At 45.8% G+C, this 14,549-nt stretch overlaps 1 protein-coding gene across 1 annotated transcript in view; it reads right to left on the minus strand.

The window, feature by feature from the left end:
• Positions 1-4,060: 4,060 nt before the first annotated feature.
• The window catches only part of fgd (faciogenital dysplasia), an 88,683-nt gene continuing 78,194 nt past the window's right edge, over positions 4,061-14,549 (minus strand). The window contains exons 10-19 of the mRNA XM_056275373.1: positions 14,259-14,405; positions 14,057-14,149; positions 13,860-13,939; positions 13,615-13,645; positions 12,545-12,649; positions 12,016-12,069; positions 9,452-9,553; positions 9,146-9,277; positions 7,638-7,778; positions 4,061-5,759 (exon numbers count right to left, since the gene is read on the minus strand). Of these exons, the coding sequence (XP_056131348.1) occupies positions 5,514-5,759; positions 7,638-7,778; positions 9,146-9,277; positions 9,452-9,553; positions 12,016-12,069; positions 12,545-12,649; positions 13,615-13,645; positions 13,860-13,939; positions 14,057-14,149; positions 14,259-14,405 (1,131 nt within the window). The 3' untranslated portion in view covers positions 4,061-5,513. The remainder of the gene's footprint in view (positions 5,760-7,637; positions 7,779-9,145; positions 9,278-9,451; positions 9,554-12,015; positions 12,070-12,544; positions 12,650-13,614; positions 13,646-13,859; positions 13,940-14,056; positions 14,150-14,258; positions 14,406-14,549) is intronic.

Raw genomic sequence — 14,549 nt, forward strand, 5'->3', positions numbered from 1 at the left:
TTAAGTCAAGAGAGAGTTAAGTCACAGACACCAAAATTATTATTTAATCTGTCTAATACAGTGATCAGTGGTTTCAATGGCTGCACTAAGGTCCAGTAGTAGAAGCACAGAAGTGGAATCAGAGTCCATAGCTAGTAAAAGATCATTCACATCTCTGGTCAGAGCAGTTTCAGTGGAGTGACAGGCCGTGAAAGCCGATTGAAAAGGTTCATATAGATAGTTTTCTTTTTTATGGGTCGAAAGTTGTTGATTGACAACTCTCTCTAGTACTTTAGAAACGACTGGAAGATTAGTGAATGGTCGATAGTTATTAAGAGACCCTGGATCGAGGTGTGGTTTTATAAGTAGCGGTTTAACCACAGCTGTCTTAAAACTGCTAGGAACAATTTCAGTAGTAAGTGATAAACTAACAATGTCTAGCATTGTAGGTCCCAGGAAAGGCCAGGGGTCTTTAAAAAGTTTTGCTGGTAAAGGGTCAAGTAGGCAACTAGTTGGTTTAAAAGCTGACACGAGCTTAGTCAAAGTATGAAGAGAGATAGTCTCAAAAGTTGTAATAACAGGGGCTATCAGTGACTCATTTTATAGATATGAATTTGGTAAGACGAGATCTGCAGGAGTAGCTGAAGTTGAAGAATTAATTTTGTTTATGATCTCATCAACCTTATCGGAGAAAAAGTCTAAAAACTCATGGGCCGTGAATGGTGAGCAGCTAATAGATGGCTGCTTTTTAGTAAGTTTAGATACAGTGTCAAAGAGAAATCTGGGGTTATCTTTATTCATATTGATTAAGCGAGAGAGATACGCTGCTTTTGCAATGCATAGAGCATGCTTGTATTTCAATAAACACTCATGTCAAGATAGGTAAAAAGCTTCCAATGTTGATTTTCGCCATTTACGTTCCAGTCTCCATGCCTCGGCGGGTTGGCGCTGTTTTGGCAGCACACGGAGGACCAACAGCATATTAGGCACGTGGTCATAATGTTTTGGCTCATCAGTGTATGCACACGCATATAGACACACACACACACACACACACACACACACACACACACACACACACACACACACACACACACACAGGTCTGGGCACGGAAAAAACCAGCAGGGGAGTGTGTGAGACAGCGTAGCATAAACGTTAACAGATGCATCACTTGACAAGAAAATATGCTCTCGTAAAAGATTTTGGAAAAGGAGAGGCAGCCTCCTCAAGCTGCCACATGCAGTGAGTCATCAGTCCTCTGATCTTCTACACTTTCTTGCCTTGGAAGAGAAAAGCTACAGAACACCTGCCTTTGCAAGAAAGAAAACATGCATACAAAGAAAAAACAACACAGCCAAACCCAAACTGGAGAGAGAGAGGAGAGAGAGAGAGAGAGAGAGAGAGAGAGAGAGAGAGAGAGAGAGAGAGAGAGAGAGAGAGAGAGAGAGAGAGTTCTCTTGGAAAGGACTCGTGAGGGATGAGGGATGATGAGAGCTTATCTCAGCATGGTCCCTGTCCTGCATCAGACACAATACCCACCCTGTTCTGTTCTCGCTGTACAGTATGTAAAACTATGACAGAAGGCAACAGTCAGCAGTTTGCTCTCTATCTCCGCACCACAGCTCACAGCTCTGGAGAAGCCAGCCTCCTAATTCATCATTTTGACACTTAGTGCAGAATTGCTAAATAATAAAAAAAAGGTCCACACCACCTATCAATAGCTGTCTTCTATCCTTCTGCAAATGTACGTACATCAATAAATGCCCGCCTGCATGCTAAATGCAAAAGGTGCAAACACTGCCGTGGTGACCCCAAAACGAAAAGTTGATGTGAGAGGGGACGAAACCGCATGAACCCGGCAAAATGTAAATAAAGCAATGGGCGGATGTGTTTCCACACCCTTTTCATACGTCAGTGGTGTTTTTCATACACGCATGTCTGAGAGCTGAACCAGCTGTGATGTGCTCCACTTGAATGGTCCAATGAGCCTGGTGTCTCTAAAGCGCTCTTATTGTGTACGTGTGCAAGTTGAAGAAAACGAGAAATAAAGCATCTGAATTTCAAAGAAAAACTAATTCACAACACACACCCATTCACAACAAAACAGCAGGGCAGCCCAGAGCCACGAAACTAAACGCATTATCAGCGTTGTCATCATCTACACACACAAAAAAAGAAAGAACGGGCCGTGTCGTTCCACAACCACACGCTTATTTCCAAAACAATCACTTGGTGGTGCTGATAAGCAAAGAGACATTGTCTTCCTGTGGCTTTGGGATCATTGTTGTTTGAGTCCAGATCGAGGCATCAGAAACGAGCATGCCATTAAGTGCTGTGCCTCTATTGCTCTCCATGTTGAGAAGCTTACGTTAAGTCGCCTGAGTGCACGAGCTGCAGCGCCCATGATGACTGACAGCTGATAATATCGCAGCTGAGAGCAGGCGTTTGTTTTTGTGTGTGTGTGTGTGTGTGTGTGTGTGTGCGTGCGCGCGTGCGCGTGTTTTCACCATGACTTCTTCGTGTCAACATAAACTTTTCCCATCCTCACTGTTGCAACAGATCGATCTTCCTCTCTAAGTATTTCAAAATCATTATCAGCACACTCACCTTATTTGTTGAGCACTATCCCTACCGTTGAGTGTTTCTTTTAACAAAGTTATATATATATCCATCTATTATCTGTGCCGCTTATCCTGCTCTCAGTGATGCTGGAGCCTATTCCAGCAGTCATTGGGCGGCAGGCGGGGAGACACCCAGGACAGGCCGCCAGGCCATCACAGGGCCGACACAGCTATACTTATTTATTTTTTTATTCAACAAATAAGGAGTAAAATAATCCAGTTAGTCAAAAAATTCTCTATAAGACAGTACAGGACTGTTTCATGCTATAAGCAGTCATCAGCTAACTGGATTTTATATATATATATATAGTAAATATTATGATAATTAATCTGTTCAGAACTTTATTCATCTTTATATTTGCATTTTTGATCTTGATAGAATTGTGATGGACGCAAACAGATCCCGGATCCTACGGGAATCTTTTCACACTTTCTCCTATGAGGAAAAAGTAGGAGTGAAGGCACATGGGAGACCAAGCCCCCATCAAGCTGGTGCAGAGAGTGGGCTCAGTAAGTCGGGAGTTTTAAGTGTTGCAGGTATGACAAGGTGGAGTGGCTAACGGGGAGTGTGCTAACAAACTGCTTGTATTGCTGGCCTTGCGTGATGTTTAAGTGTGCTGAGATGGGTGTTCTTCAAAGTTTGCAAGAGATGGATTTGAGGATCTATGAAATTTTGACAGATCTGTTAAGCTCCCATGAAAAATCAAAGGAGCATGTCAGTGCGGCCATGCAATCAAGTCTGTTGTGAGGATTGATACTCTGGTTGATGAAGGCAAGCGTCTCCAGTTGGCAAAGCATAACGACACGGTCCGGAAAAACCGTGACATTCTGACAAGGTTGATTGATTCTGTGTCATCATTGAGTCGTCGGGAGCAGCAGCATTTAGGGGTCATGATGAGAGTGAAAAATCCAATAATAAAGGAAACTGCAGAGAGACGGTAGAAGTGTTTCCCCACTATGACGAGGTTCTGGCTGCTCATTTGAAATCAGTGAGGGATGTTTTAAAAATATAATGGGGGGGGTTCATCCTGACTAACGTTTGTTCCCTTGGACAGTGATTTTTTTGCTTAGTATATGTGTTAGTTTTGATACGTATGTTCTTGTGGTTTTTGATTGTGTTTTTGTCTTTGTGTTGCTCTACTGTGGGCTGGGGGAAACGGCATTTAGTTTCATTTCATGTACTCAAGTGCATGAAGTGAAATGACAAAGTGTTCCTGATTCCTGAATCAACATCAGTTCATATACTATGTAGAGGAATATTTGTGACGTGGTTTTTTACTCGGTGTAAAATCTGTTGCCTCTGAGAGTGAATGACAAAGAAATACAGCGAAAGAGAGAGAGCGAGAAAGAGAGAGGGACAGAAAAAAAGGAGACATTTTCAAACAGGAACTGACACAGTGACAAGGTATCTTCTTCGACAACATGGTGCCAAATGAACCACGCGTCTGTTTATTGATGATATGCTTGACTGCTTTTCCACTGTGCACAATCCAGGTTAAAACACGCAAAATACTGACTTCGTTCACTTACAGTACACCAAGAATGCATTTTGGAGCGAAAAAGGGGGGGAAGAAGGAAGGGGCGGGGGGGGGCTTGGCGAGGTTTCAGAGCACGGTACATAAATATGAGTGGGTTCACATGCACACAGAGATCCAATGTCGAGCTTTTGCTACTTTGCTTAGAGACTGGTGCTGAGGGGAGCAGGCTACAGGGGGGAGGAGCAAATAGTCTTACAGTACAGTACTCAGTACATCCTCACATATCACCAAAGGGGGTGAAGCAGGCCAATAGCTGATATGGGAGTGGGAGAGAGAGAACTGAGAGACAACTACTTGGAGTGGATTTATTTACCATGTGTACAAATATAGGCTGAGAGACTCAACCTGCGGCACAGGGGTCAGAAACAAGGCCCACGTAATCCGCCGCCTTAACCGTATGAGCTGAGACAACGAAACGGGAGAAATAGATGGGTCTGAACGGAGGCCGACTCAGATTGGAGGTCTCGGAGCTCAAAGAGCGCATAGGGAGGGACTCGGCATAACAGCGAGTAATATGGAGGAAGGGTTTAGGGGGACGAATCCATAAGATGATAGTGGGAGCATCAGGTGGCCAGCCACAAGCGTACACATCTCTGTATCATTTAAGTTAAAATGTTTTTTTTCTCTCCTTTGTTTCCTTACAACACACTATAGTATACACACTGTACAATACCCGCTGAGCTGCCACTGTGACCCGAGCAGGGATGGAGAGAGTAGAGAGGAGGCGCAGGGTTTTTACACTAACATTCAATACTGAAAAAAAAAACAATAATCACAGGAACAACACATGCTCACATATGTAAAATGTGTAAAACAGACACGCGCACACACACGCGCACACACACACGCACACACACACACACACAAAAATGGAAAGACAGACATATAGGAGTTAATGCTTCACAACACAGTCGCATAATGTACAAGTAACTTCATCTTAAAAAAAAAATACAAAGGAAGCATCATAAATGCCTTCTTCAACTATATTACAAATCAAATTCGAGGAAGTTTTTCTCTGCTCCTCGCAGCTGATGGATGATGGCCCGAGAGAAATAAAATATAACGAAACGTCGTCACACACAAAATGGCAGAGGGGACTTGGTGGCACGAGTCCTTGTTCATGCGCGTCGGTGCGAGAGAGCGATGTGGCGCTCGGGAGAGTTGTAGAGAGACGGCGGGACGGGGAGAGAAGAAGCAGCTGTGTGGTTCGCGAGGACGTGGGTGAAGTGGCATATGAGGGAACGAGTGGTCCTTTTCAAAGGGGGGGAAAAAAAACAAAAAGTGCCAAGGTAAAGTGAATTCAAGTAATGTGTGCTCTGTACACAGGAGGAGGGTGGGAAGGGGAGAGAGTCCTGGGGCCTCGACTCGGCCGCTCTATTGGCTCTTCCTGTCCTCATTCAGGCTGACGGGCGCATCCGTGGGCGTCTCTCCACGGACGGCTTTGGAGAGAAGGTCCACCCACTTGGCCTGCAGCTCGGCATCCGGGGCGCTGAAGTGCAAAGCTTGCTGGATGTGACTCAGCCGGAACACGTGTTTGACCTCTGACTTATCGGCCCCTGATGGCAAGACCACATTCACCTCGAACCCCGGCAAAGGAACCGCCCGCGCCCCCTTGGAGTCCTAGAGGAGACGAGGACAAAAGGGCGATCAGAGCAAAACAGTAAGTACGAGAATCTCATCGGCAGCCTGGCTTTCGGTTCACATGATACAACGAACGGCACGATGCACATGCACAACAGAATAGCCTCGAGTCGACCCCCCTTTATTGAGAAAACCCAAGTTATTTTACAAGATATTTGTCACGTCTGACCTTATGTGTCCGCTCTTTGTTCCCCTCATTTAATGTAGGATCGAGGGTTAATCTACCGAGCGTGTGTAGCGATAGCCCACCCTCCCCCTCCATTTTCCCTGTAATCAGAAAATGCTCATCCATCCCCCATTTAATCCTAATCTTTGGAATGGTGGTTTTCTGCGGTGGGATTTGGATACTGGTCTTGGAAATGACACGGGCAGAGGCTTTGCCGGCCGACTTCCCTCTCCGCCATCCACCATAAATGGCTTAAGAGGGAAAAACACCCCTCCGATGAAAAACTTTCCAAACATGATTGCTTTGGGAATCTTTTTCAGCAGATATGTCGACCACTATTGACATACATCTCCCCGGGACTTTCTGAGTAGATTTACTGCTACACAGAGAGCCGCGATTTCAAGGAACAAAATCCAAGTTGTGCTTCCTCTGGTTTGCGCAAACTATAAACCACTATCAGATGGCTGAGTGGCTTCCACAACAGCAGCAATACCTCAGGCCAAATCTAGGACAACCAAATCCTCCTGGCCCAAATCTACAGAGCGCAGACAGTGTGCAGGCAACCTGGCAGGATCAGATAGATTTGATGCATACATACACATCAGTGTAGCCAGATATGACCCAGTACATGTGTCCAGAGTTTCAAAGCAGGGATGCAGACAGGACGTACAGTAAAGTACACCTGCCCAGACAGCCAAGGCGGGAGAATGAGCACACATACGGGAGAAGATTTGAGCACATGGGGTAATAGGTGTGACTGGCGCACAAATCCCTTGTGTTGGTTTGTGCATTGACGCATTTATTCATTCGTCCGCTCATTCATTCATGCATTCACTCAATTATTCTTTCGGGTAATCTTTTTTAAATCATGGGAAACATTCAAAGGGGAAGTGGTCATTGACATGGTCATCTGTCCACGTCTTTGTTTGATGGCTGGGAGGGCTGGATTGGCTGGGAGAGCTTGGTCTGCTGTGTCCTGTGGGCCCAGGGACTATTGCCTGGAGCTGTGCCCGAAGAGGAAACACCGAGGGCAGTCTGACAGGACGCAGAAGTGAGGCAGGCTAAGCTAACTGCTAGCCCATGCAGACCGGCAGTTTTGATAACACCGAGGGTGGTCTGGCGGCGGCCTTGCCTAGTGTTGACTGTGTTTTTGGTGTTGCCATGTGGAGTGAAGGGAGGTGTGTTAAAGGTGTCCGGCTGGGAGAGCTGGCGTTGGATTGGTGGAGGGAGCCCGGTCTGCTGCGTCCACTAGGCCCAGGGACCACAGCCCTGGCTGGAGCTGCACCCGGGGGGGAAACGCCAAGGGCAGTCTGATAGGACGCAGAAGCGGGGCAGGCTAAGCTAACTGCTAGCCCATGCAGACCGGCAGTTCCGACAGTCCTCTTGCCATTCGTTCTCTCGGACAGTGATATATTCATTTATTTATTTTGTAGTTTGATATATGTGTTGTAGTTTTTACATAGGTGTTTTTGTCTTTGTGTTGCACTGCTGTGGGGCTGGGGGAAACGATATATCATTTCATTTCATGTATATTTCATGTACACAAGTACATGAAATGAAATGACAAAGTGTTCCTGATTCCTGACATTGATAATGTGTATTAAGACCAAGCAAAAAAAACAACAAAACAAAGGGAGCAAACTTAAATAAAAAACGGGCACATTACCGAACAAAACCTAAACAAAACTTACCTGACCGCTGCTTTGCATGTAAAGCACCAGTGGTTCAGCCTTGGTGACAGCCACCCACATCTTGGTCCAGCTCTTCCCCTTCTCCTGCAGTTGGAGGTGGCCACAGTACAGACAGTTCTCCCCTGTCAGTGAAATCTGTCTCTAAAGAAAGAGTACAAATACACACAGTACTTACATGAAGTCCAGGCCAGAAAACTACAGTGACAACACACTACCAATGTGCATCTAAGATACTCCGTATGCAGCCATGCACAATCGCTATTAAACTGCTACTATGACTATTTATATCACTACTACTACTACTACTGCTAGTAATAATAATAATAATATTTACTTTTACAGTGTTGATAAATTCACTACTAATGTCTACAGAGCACTTCACCATCAAGCCAAACAAAAGTAGCTGTGCATGTTTAGATAATCAAGAGGGCAGCAACTAATGCTTAGCAATGTGATTACCCAGTTCAAGCGGCCGACTTTCATGTGTGACTGAAAACTGATGGCGTTAAATCCCCTGTGCTGAAAATGGCCCCTGTCATAAAGTGGTCCACAACAGCAGTTTGAGGTTAACTTGAATTAGTTTGCTATCCAAATCCGTCTTGTGTCACGTTTGGCAGATTTAAATGTGATGAGCAAATGCCAGCGAGGATCTTCCACTGCGCACCATTATGTAACGGCATTTCATGAGGAGAATGTAGGACGCAGTGAGCTTTGGGGACATGGACAGGTGCTCACACTCCCGCTGCCCCTCGTCTGACCTTGATGTTAGTCTACAGCGCCCCCATATGGTCACTAGTCTTACTGCGGTTGATAGTGTCAGTTCATTCATTGTTTTGAGTTCTGGGTGGAAAATATTTTATTGCATTGAATCAGTAACTAAATTATGGGGCAGCACCATTTCGGCATAAACTGAATATAAGAAGAGATACTGATAGGACGTCAGTGACCTTTCCAGTGCACAGTCATAGACAGACAGGAGAAATCCTATAGAGTCCAGCCTGTTGAGTCCGCAGAGATGATTGGTCCTCCCTAAGCCTCAGATCGTATTATCATATTTATCATCACGTCGGGATTATTTACTCTTTACATGCATGTGGATATGTGTGTGTACACATGTGTGCATGTGCCATGCACATGCAAAGGGGACATACTTAACACCACTGGCCAATACAGTTCCTCAAAGATTTAATGGGTATACTGTGCTGGATTTAATGAAGATACAATGATGTGCTTCATCCAGGCTGCTGTGTTCTGCAGTCTGTGGCGAGCAGCATAGCCAGTCTATTAAACACTGACTCACAATGACTGATGGTACACTGGGGAACATGGATCCTATTGGTCTGCCACAAATCAAGGGGGCAAACTGAGCTATTGTGTGCACAACTCCAGAACATACTTGCACACCAGAGAGTGTGCATGTATGTGTGTGTATCTGTATACTGTAGTATATGTGTGTATACATGCATGCCCATTGACTGTGCTCCTGCACACATTTTCAGCCTGCTCACCTCAAGGGCAGCTTTCTTCTTTTGTTCAGTACCGCCTATTAACCCCTCCAGACTGAGGCTGGCTTCAAAACACTCCGGACACACTCTGCTTGTCTTGTTGTCCAAGGTCTTGGAACATTTTGCACAGATGGCCTGCAGAAGAGCATAGAGAGAAAGAAAGAGTGGGAGTTGAGAAGGCTTCACAGTTGCTGACAGTTAATTGTCTGGAAAAAAAATGGAAAAAAATATTTTTCCACCTCTGCCGCAACCTTTTCTCCATCCCTTCATCCCCCACCCCACCCTTCATCCCCCTCCATCTGTTCTCACCGCTCCGCAGGACTTGCAGTGGTGTTTACGCTTGGTGAAATTGAAGCTCTCATTGCAGCCCTTGCAAGTCTGCTTCTCCTTCTCCTTCTTCCTGGAACTCTTCTGGAAAACAAAAAGAGGCGAGAGTCATGTGTCAGTGGCCCAGGCCTGTTCAATTATGACACAAACCAAGTGAAGAGGGAATCCTCCTGATTTCATATCCCTCATACAGTATCTCACTGCCTGTCTTTCCCCTCTCTTTTCCATTCTCTAGTCACCATCACATACCCACTTCAAAAGACAACAAAATGGAGAACAGATGGAGGTGTCAATGGCAGTGTGGGCCACCAGATTGTTAATGCAGATGCATTGTGGGAGGAAGTGCAAAATTTATCTTCCGACTTTATCCGCAGACGGGCGGAAGGAGCTGCCTGTGCCAGCTACAGATAACCAGAGAGTATTTCATATCTTTACAGAGAAACAGAAGGCTGTTTGGTGAGGACAGACTATTCATCCTGTCTGTTAAAAACACTGGAGAACATGGCTATTTCCAAAGCGACCTAATTATCCCAAACACAGTCAGCCTGCCCTCGTGACCAAGCTGGGACCTCTGTCTCTGCCCTTACGAACAAAGTCAACTACAGAGGACATGCCAGGGCTCAGCTGTTTCCACAGCTCTCCAATTCTGTTTAACCTGGTTATCACACTATGCCTGCTCAAAGGCTTTGGGGAACATAGATAGGCTCCTCAGTATTCATCCTCTTCGACTGTGTGATATTGAATTTCTACCATTTACAAATTTGACTTTGAGATTTACTTATTTCCTGATGGTGATTATGCATTCGAGGGGTCAACTGTACTCTAATTGCACAATGGATCCTGAATGGATCATCATGAATGAATCATGAATGGTTCATCAGAACGCGACCTCCAGCGTGCACTGGGGTGGTTTGCAGCTGAGTGTGAAATGGCCGGGATGAGAGTCAGCACCTTCAAGTCTGAGGCCATGGTTCTCTACTGGAAAATGGTGGTTTGCTCCCTCTGGGTTGGGGGTGAGTTGTTGCCTCAAGTGAAGGAGTTCAAGTATCTCGGAGTCTTGTTCACGAGTGAGGGTAGGATGGAGCGGGGGATTGACAGGCGGATGGGTGCAGCATCAGCAGTAATGCGGACATTGTACTGGAATGTTGTGGTGAAGAGGGAGCTGAGCCGGAAGGCAAAGCTCTCAATTTACCAGTCAATCTTTATTCCAACCCTCAGCTATGGTCATGAGCTTTGGGTAGTGACTGAAAGGGTGAACTCATGGATACGAGCGGCTGAAATGAGTTTCCTCCGTAGGGTGTCTGGGCTCAGCCTTAGAGATAGGTGAGGAGCTTGGACATCCGGAGGGAGCTCGGAGTAGAACCGCTGCTCCTTCATGTCAAAGGGGGCCAGTTGGGGCATCTGATTAGGATGTCTCCTAGGCGCCTTCCTTTGGAGGTTTTCTGGGCACGTCCAACTGGGAGGAGACCCCAGGGTACACCCAGAACTCACTGGAGGGATTACATGTCCAATCTGGACTGGGAACGCCTTGGGACCCCTAGGAGGAGCTGGAGGGCATTGCTGGGGAGAGGGACGTCTGGAGTGCCCTACTTAGCTTGCTGCCACCGCGACCGACCCCAGAGAAGCGGCTGATGATGAGATGGGATGAGATGATATCCTGAATGGGTCACACCTCAGGAAACCACTCCATACCTTTTCCCTTCCCCCAGTTTACCCTCCAGTACATTTAATAGCTTTGTACAGTACACTTAAATGCACTGATACGACAACTAGAGATGCAAGGAGATGCAACTTTGCATTTACCAAGAGAGACGAGAGTTCACCAATCACTGGCAGATGACAACAGAGCAGTTTGTATTGCTTTTAGTAAATGTGAAAATAAGAGAACTGCTTGTAATTAACCGTTCGCGTTTGTACTTTTGTGCCTTCTGTAAATATAGAAGCTTGATAGCTGGCTGTCATCGAGCTACTGAATTAGTCTGGAGGCTGCCTTTCCTCCAATCTGTTTGTGCTATTTAAACTATCGATTTTCATTTTGAAATATTTGTGAGTTTGTGCCCTTTCCAAGTCATGGGTGAACCACTCCTCTGATGCCACTGCACAAAAACTTCAGAAGAGGAACCAACCAAGTATGCACACATCCAGAAAACATTAAGGTGTAAGACAAAAATAGCAAAACTAGAATGAAGGAGTGAGGTCTGCACACTAAATTGCTCCCAAAAACCACCTTATTCGGCGAGATCTAACTGATCGAAACATTGCCGAATAAAATAGCTTTTGGGAGGCAATTTAATGCACAAAAGCTTAACAAAAGCTGACCGATCACATTAATCACAACAACACCACATATTGTAAAGACTGCTCCACTCCAGGTTTCAAAAGACATGCTGCGAGAAGCTTTGCTATGTAAATGTGTTCAGAAAAATCAACATGATCTCCACCCTTTAGAGACCCCTTTCATGTATTCGATTTCCAGGCAGGAAAAGATGTTGAATTTCTCACATTTTTAAAATCAATATATCAGCGGTCTCAGCAGTGCTGCTTACCCTCTCATGCAGCCTTTCACCATCTGAGTCAATGGACGTGTTAATCCAGGGGCCCTGGAGGACAAGAACGGACAAACATTGAACACCGGTGGTCTCTGCCTGCAGCTTTACATCTCTATCACTAGGGGTCAGTCATGACCAAGACCTGCCGGCGCCAGTCAAATTTGGCCAGAGCCCAGTCCAGCCAGCAAAAGTGGGTCAGAGGAGATCCATAAGAGTTTTGTATATACTATGAGTCGGGCTTCCCCTATTAGGTCATGAGAGAGTTCTGGGAAGCTTGAGACAAGCAGACACTCGGTGTGTGACTGTCAGGCGACGGAAAGAAAGACCTGTTTTATATGTGTGGCTTGTGTGTGTGTGTTTATGTCCATAGATGGTGAGTTGTCCAGACAGACAAATACCAGTCCATGACATACTCTTCTGCTGAACAATTTAGCCTGCTGTGATTAACCTTTCATTGTGCCAAGTGATGCATCGCTCGACCTGATCAATTAATTGATTGGACTGATTGAAGGACAGAGTGACGAACCGGTGACTCAGGCTGGTGGTCATCCTCACGGGAGAAGGAGCTGTTGAAAGCTTTGTTGAACGTTTCGCTGTTCTGTTTGTGCCTGTCGATAGTGGCCAGAATCACCTGAGAAAGGGGGAGAGGTGGAAAAATTGGGGGAGAGGGGGTTAGAGAAATAAGGGCAGAAAGAGAAAGAGTGGGAAAAAATAAAACATTTATTCCCTATATGCTTGTGATGAAATCAGTGAAAGAGCAGGGTATGCTAAATTTCAGGCATTAGAGACACTGGATACCAACAACACTAAGAGACCAACGAGCAGATCAGACGATCAGATCTCGGCACTGTCAGGGAATGGTGTATTTGCAGTCTTAAAGGAAAGGAGAGAACAGAAGTTTTTCCTTCACTGTCTGAATGGAGAACAAAGAGAGCGACTGTGGCATGCTGTCGGCCATCCCACTGTGGCCCGCCCATGCCACAGTGGGATGACAACAGCCATGACATCACTGATCCAAAAGGCATCATGGTCCTCATGCCACAGCCCTGACTCCAGTGTCAGAGTCCAGAGACCGGCCCAGCTAGTCCTGCATTGAACGCTTCCTGCTCTCACATTCCACTGCTGATTTTCTGAAGGCTCTATGTATTCTCTTCAGCTCTCCTTTGGGTGCTAATAAAATTCTTTCTGCCTTCCTTTTATTACACACACACGCACGCGCGCGCACACACACACATTCCCTAACCCCTCTCGGCTTGGAGCCCACTCTCCTACAGCCTATGAGGAGTTTTAATCAGCTTTAGTCAGCTGTAATGGGCTAAATGAGCAATAATGAGAAGCTTTATTAGAGAACACAATTCCCAAAGACACAGAATGGATGTGGAGGGGAAAGCCTCTCTAATACCGTTTTCTAATCGAGTGGAAAAGTTGGAGGCATAATTCCAAACTGCTGTGTGTGTGTGTGTGTGTGTGTGTGAGAGAGAGACATACTCACGCACACACACACACACACACACACACACAGAGTGTGTCTGTGTAACAGTGTACATGCATGATGATGATGCTTTTTGTGCACAAATGTGTGTGTGAGATCCTAACCTGGATCCAATCTTCTTTCTCCTCTGCTGTCCTGTAAGACAATCATCAATGGAAAATGTTATTTTACAATCAGAATCACATCGAGCCCCAGCAAAATGACATGGCTGGTATCACTCAAACATTACGTTATCTGAGGCGGCAGGACTGGAAGACATAACTACTCTTTGGACTGTGCTCAACTGATTTGCATTTTACACATGTAGATGGAAGCTGATAGAGGTGAATGTTTGCTTTGTGGCTGATACCTGGCCTGCAGCTCCAGTGAGCGCCGTTTTCCGATAATGGCGAACGTGTGCGGGAGGTTGTGTTTGACGTTCTCCTGCACCTGGAGTCGAAAACCATGTACACGTTTTTAAAAATCGCCCTCTAGTGCAAAGGCAAGTGCGGTGGCACAGAAAAACAAAAGACAAAAAACTCCAATGGGGTGAGTGGTGCACCCTACCTCCATGCCAGCAATGTCGATCCTTTCTCTGACGCTGAACTTCTGTCCTATCAGCCTGAGTTTAGGCACGCAGTAGAGCACCATGTTGTTAAACTAGAGCAAGCCAGAGACACCACAATGTTGAGACAAACACAAAGCACACACAGAGAAAGGCTAATACCTTCAATGCTGTCATTCACGATTTATACTTCTTTTTTCTTACCACGTAGAGGTATCTGTCCTGCGCTGTCCCATTTTTGGCAGACATTTTCTTGATGTGTCCCTCTTTGATGAGCTCGTTGGCTGGGTTTACTATGTCCTCTTCTCCCCCAAGCCTCTCATAAACCTCCAGCAGCTTGTGCATCTTCTCCTGAAAAAAACCAAGCCCAAGGAACAACCGGATGAACACAGCCAGGATGGACGTAACTGGCAGTCCATAAACCAGAGAGGATAGATTAAGCTGTGAGCCAAACTCCACCAGGGGGAGTCATTATGTTATTGGCTGAAATTAAGC

This window comes from Lampris incognitus, chromosome 2, assembly GCF_029633865.1.
Source record: "Lampris incognitus isolate fLamInc1 chromosome 2, fLamInc1.hap2, whole genome shotgun sequence".
Classification (NCBI taxonomy): Eukaryota; Metazoa; Chordata; class Actinopteri; order Lampriformes; family Lampridae; genus Lampris; species Lampris incognitus.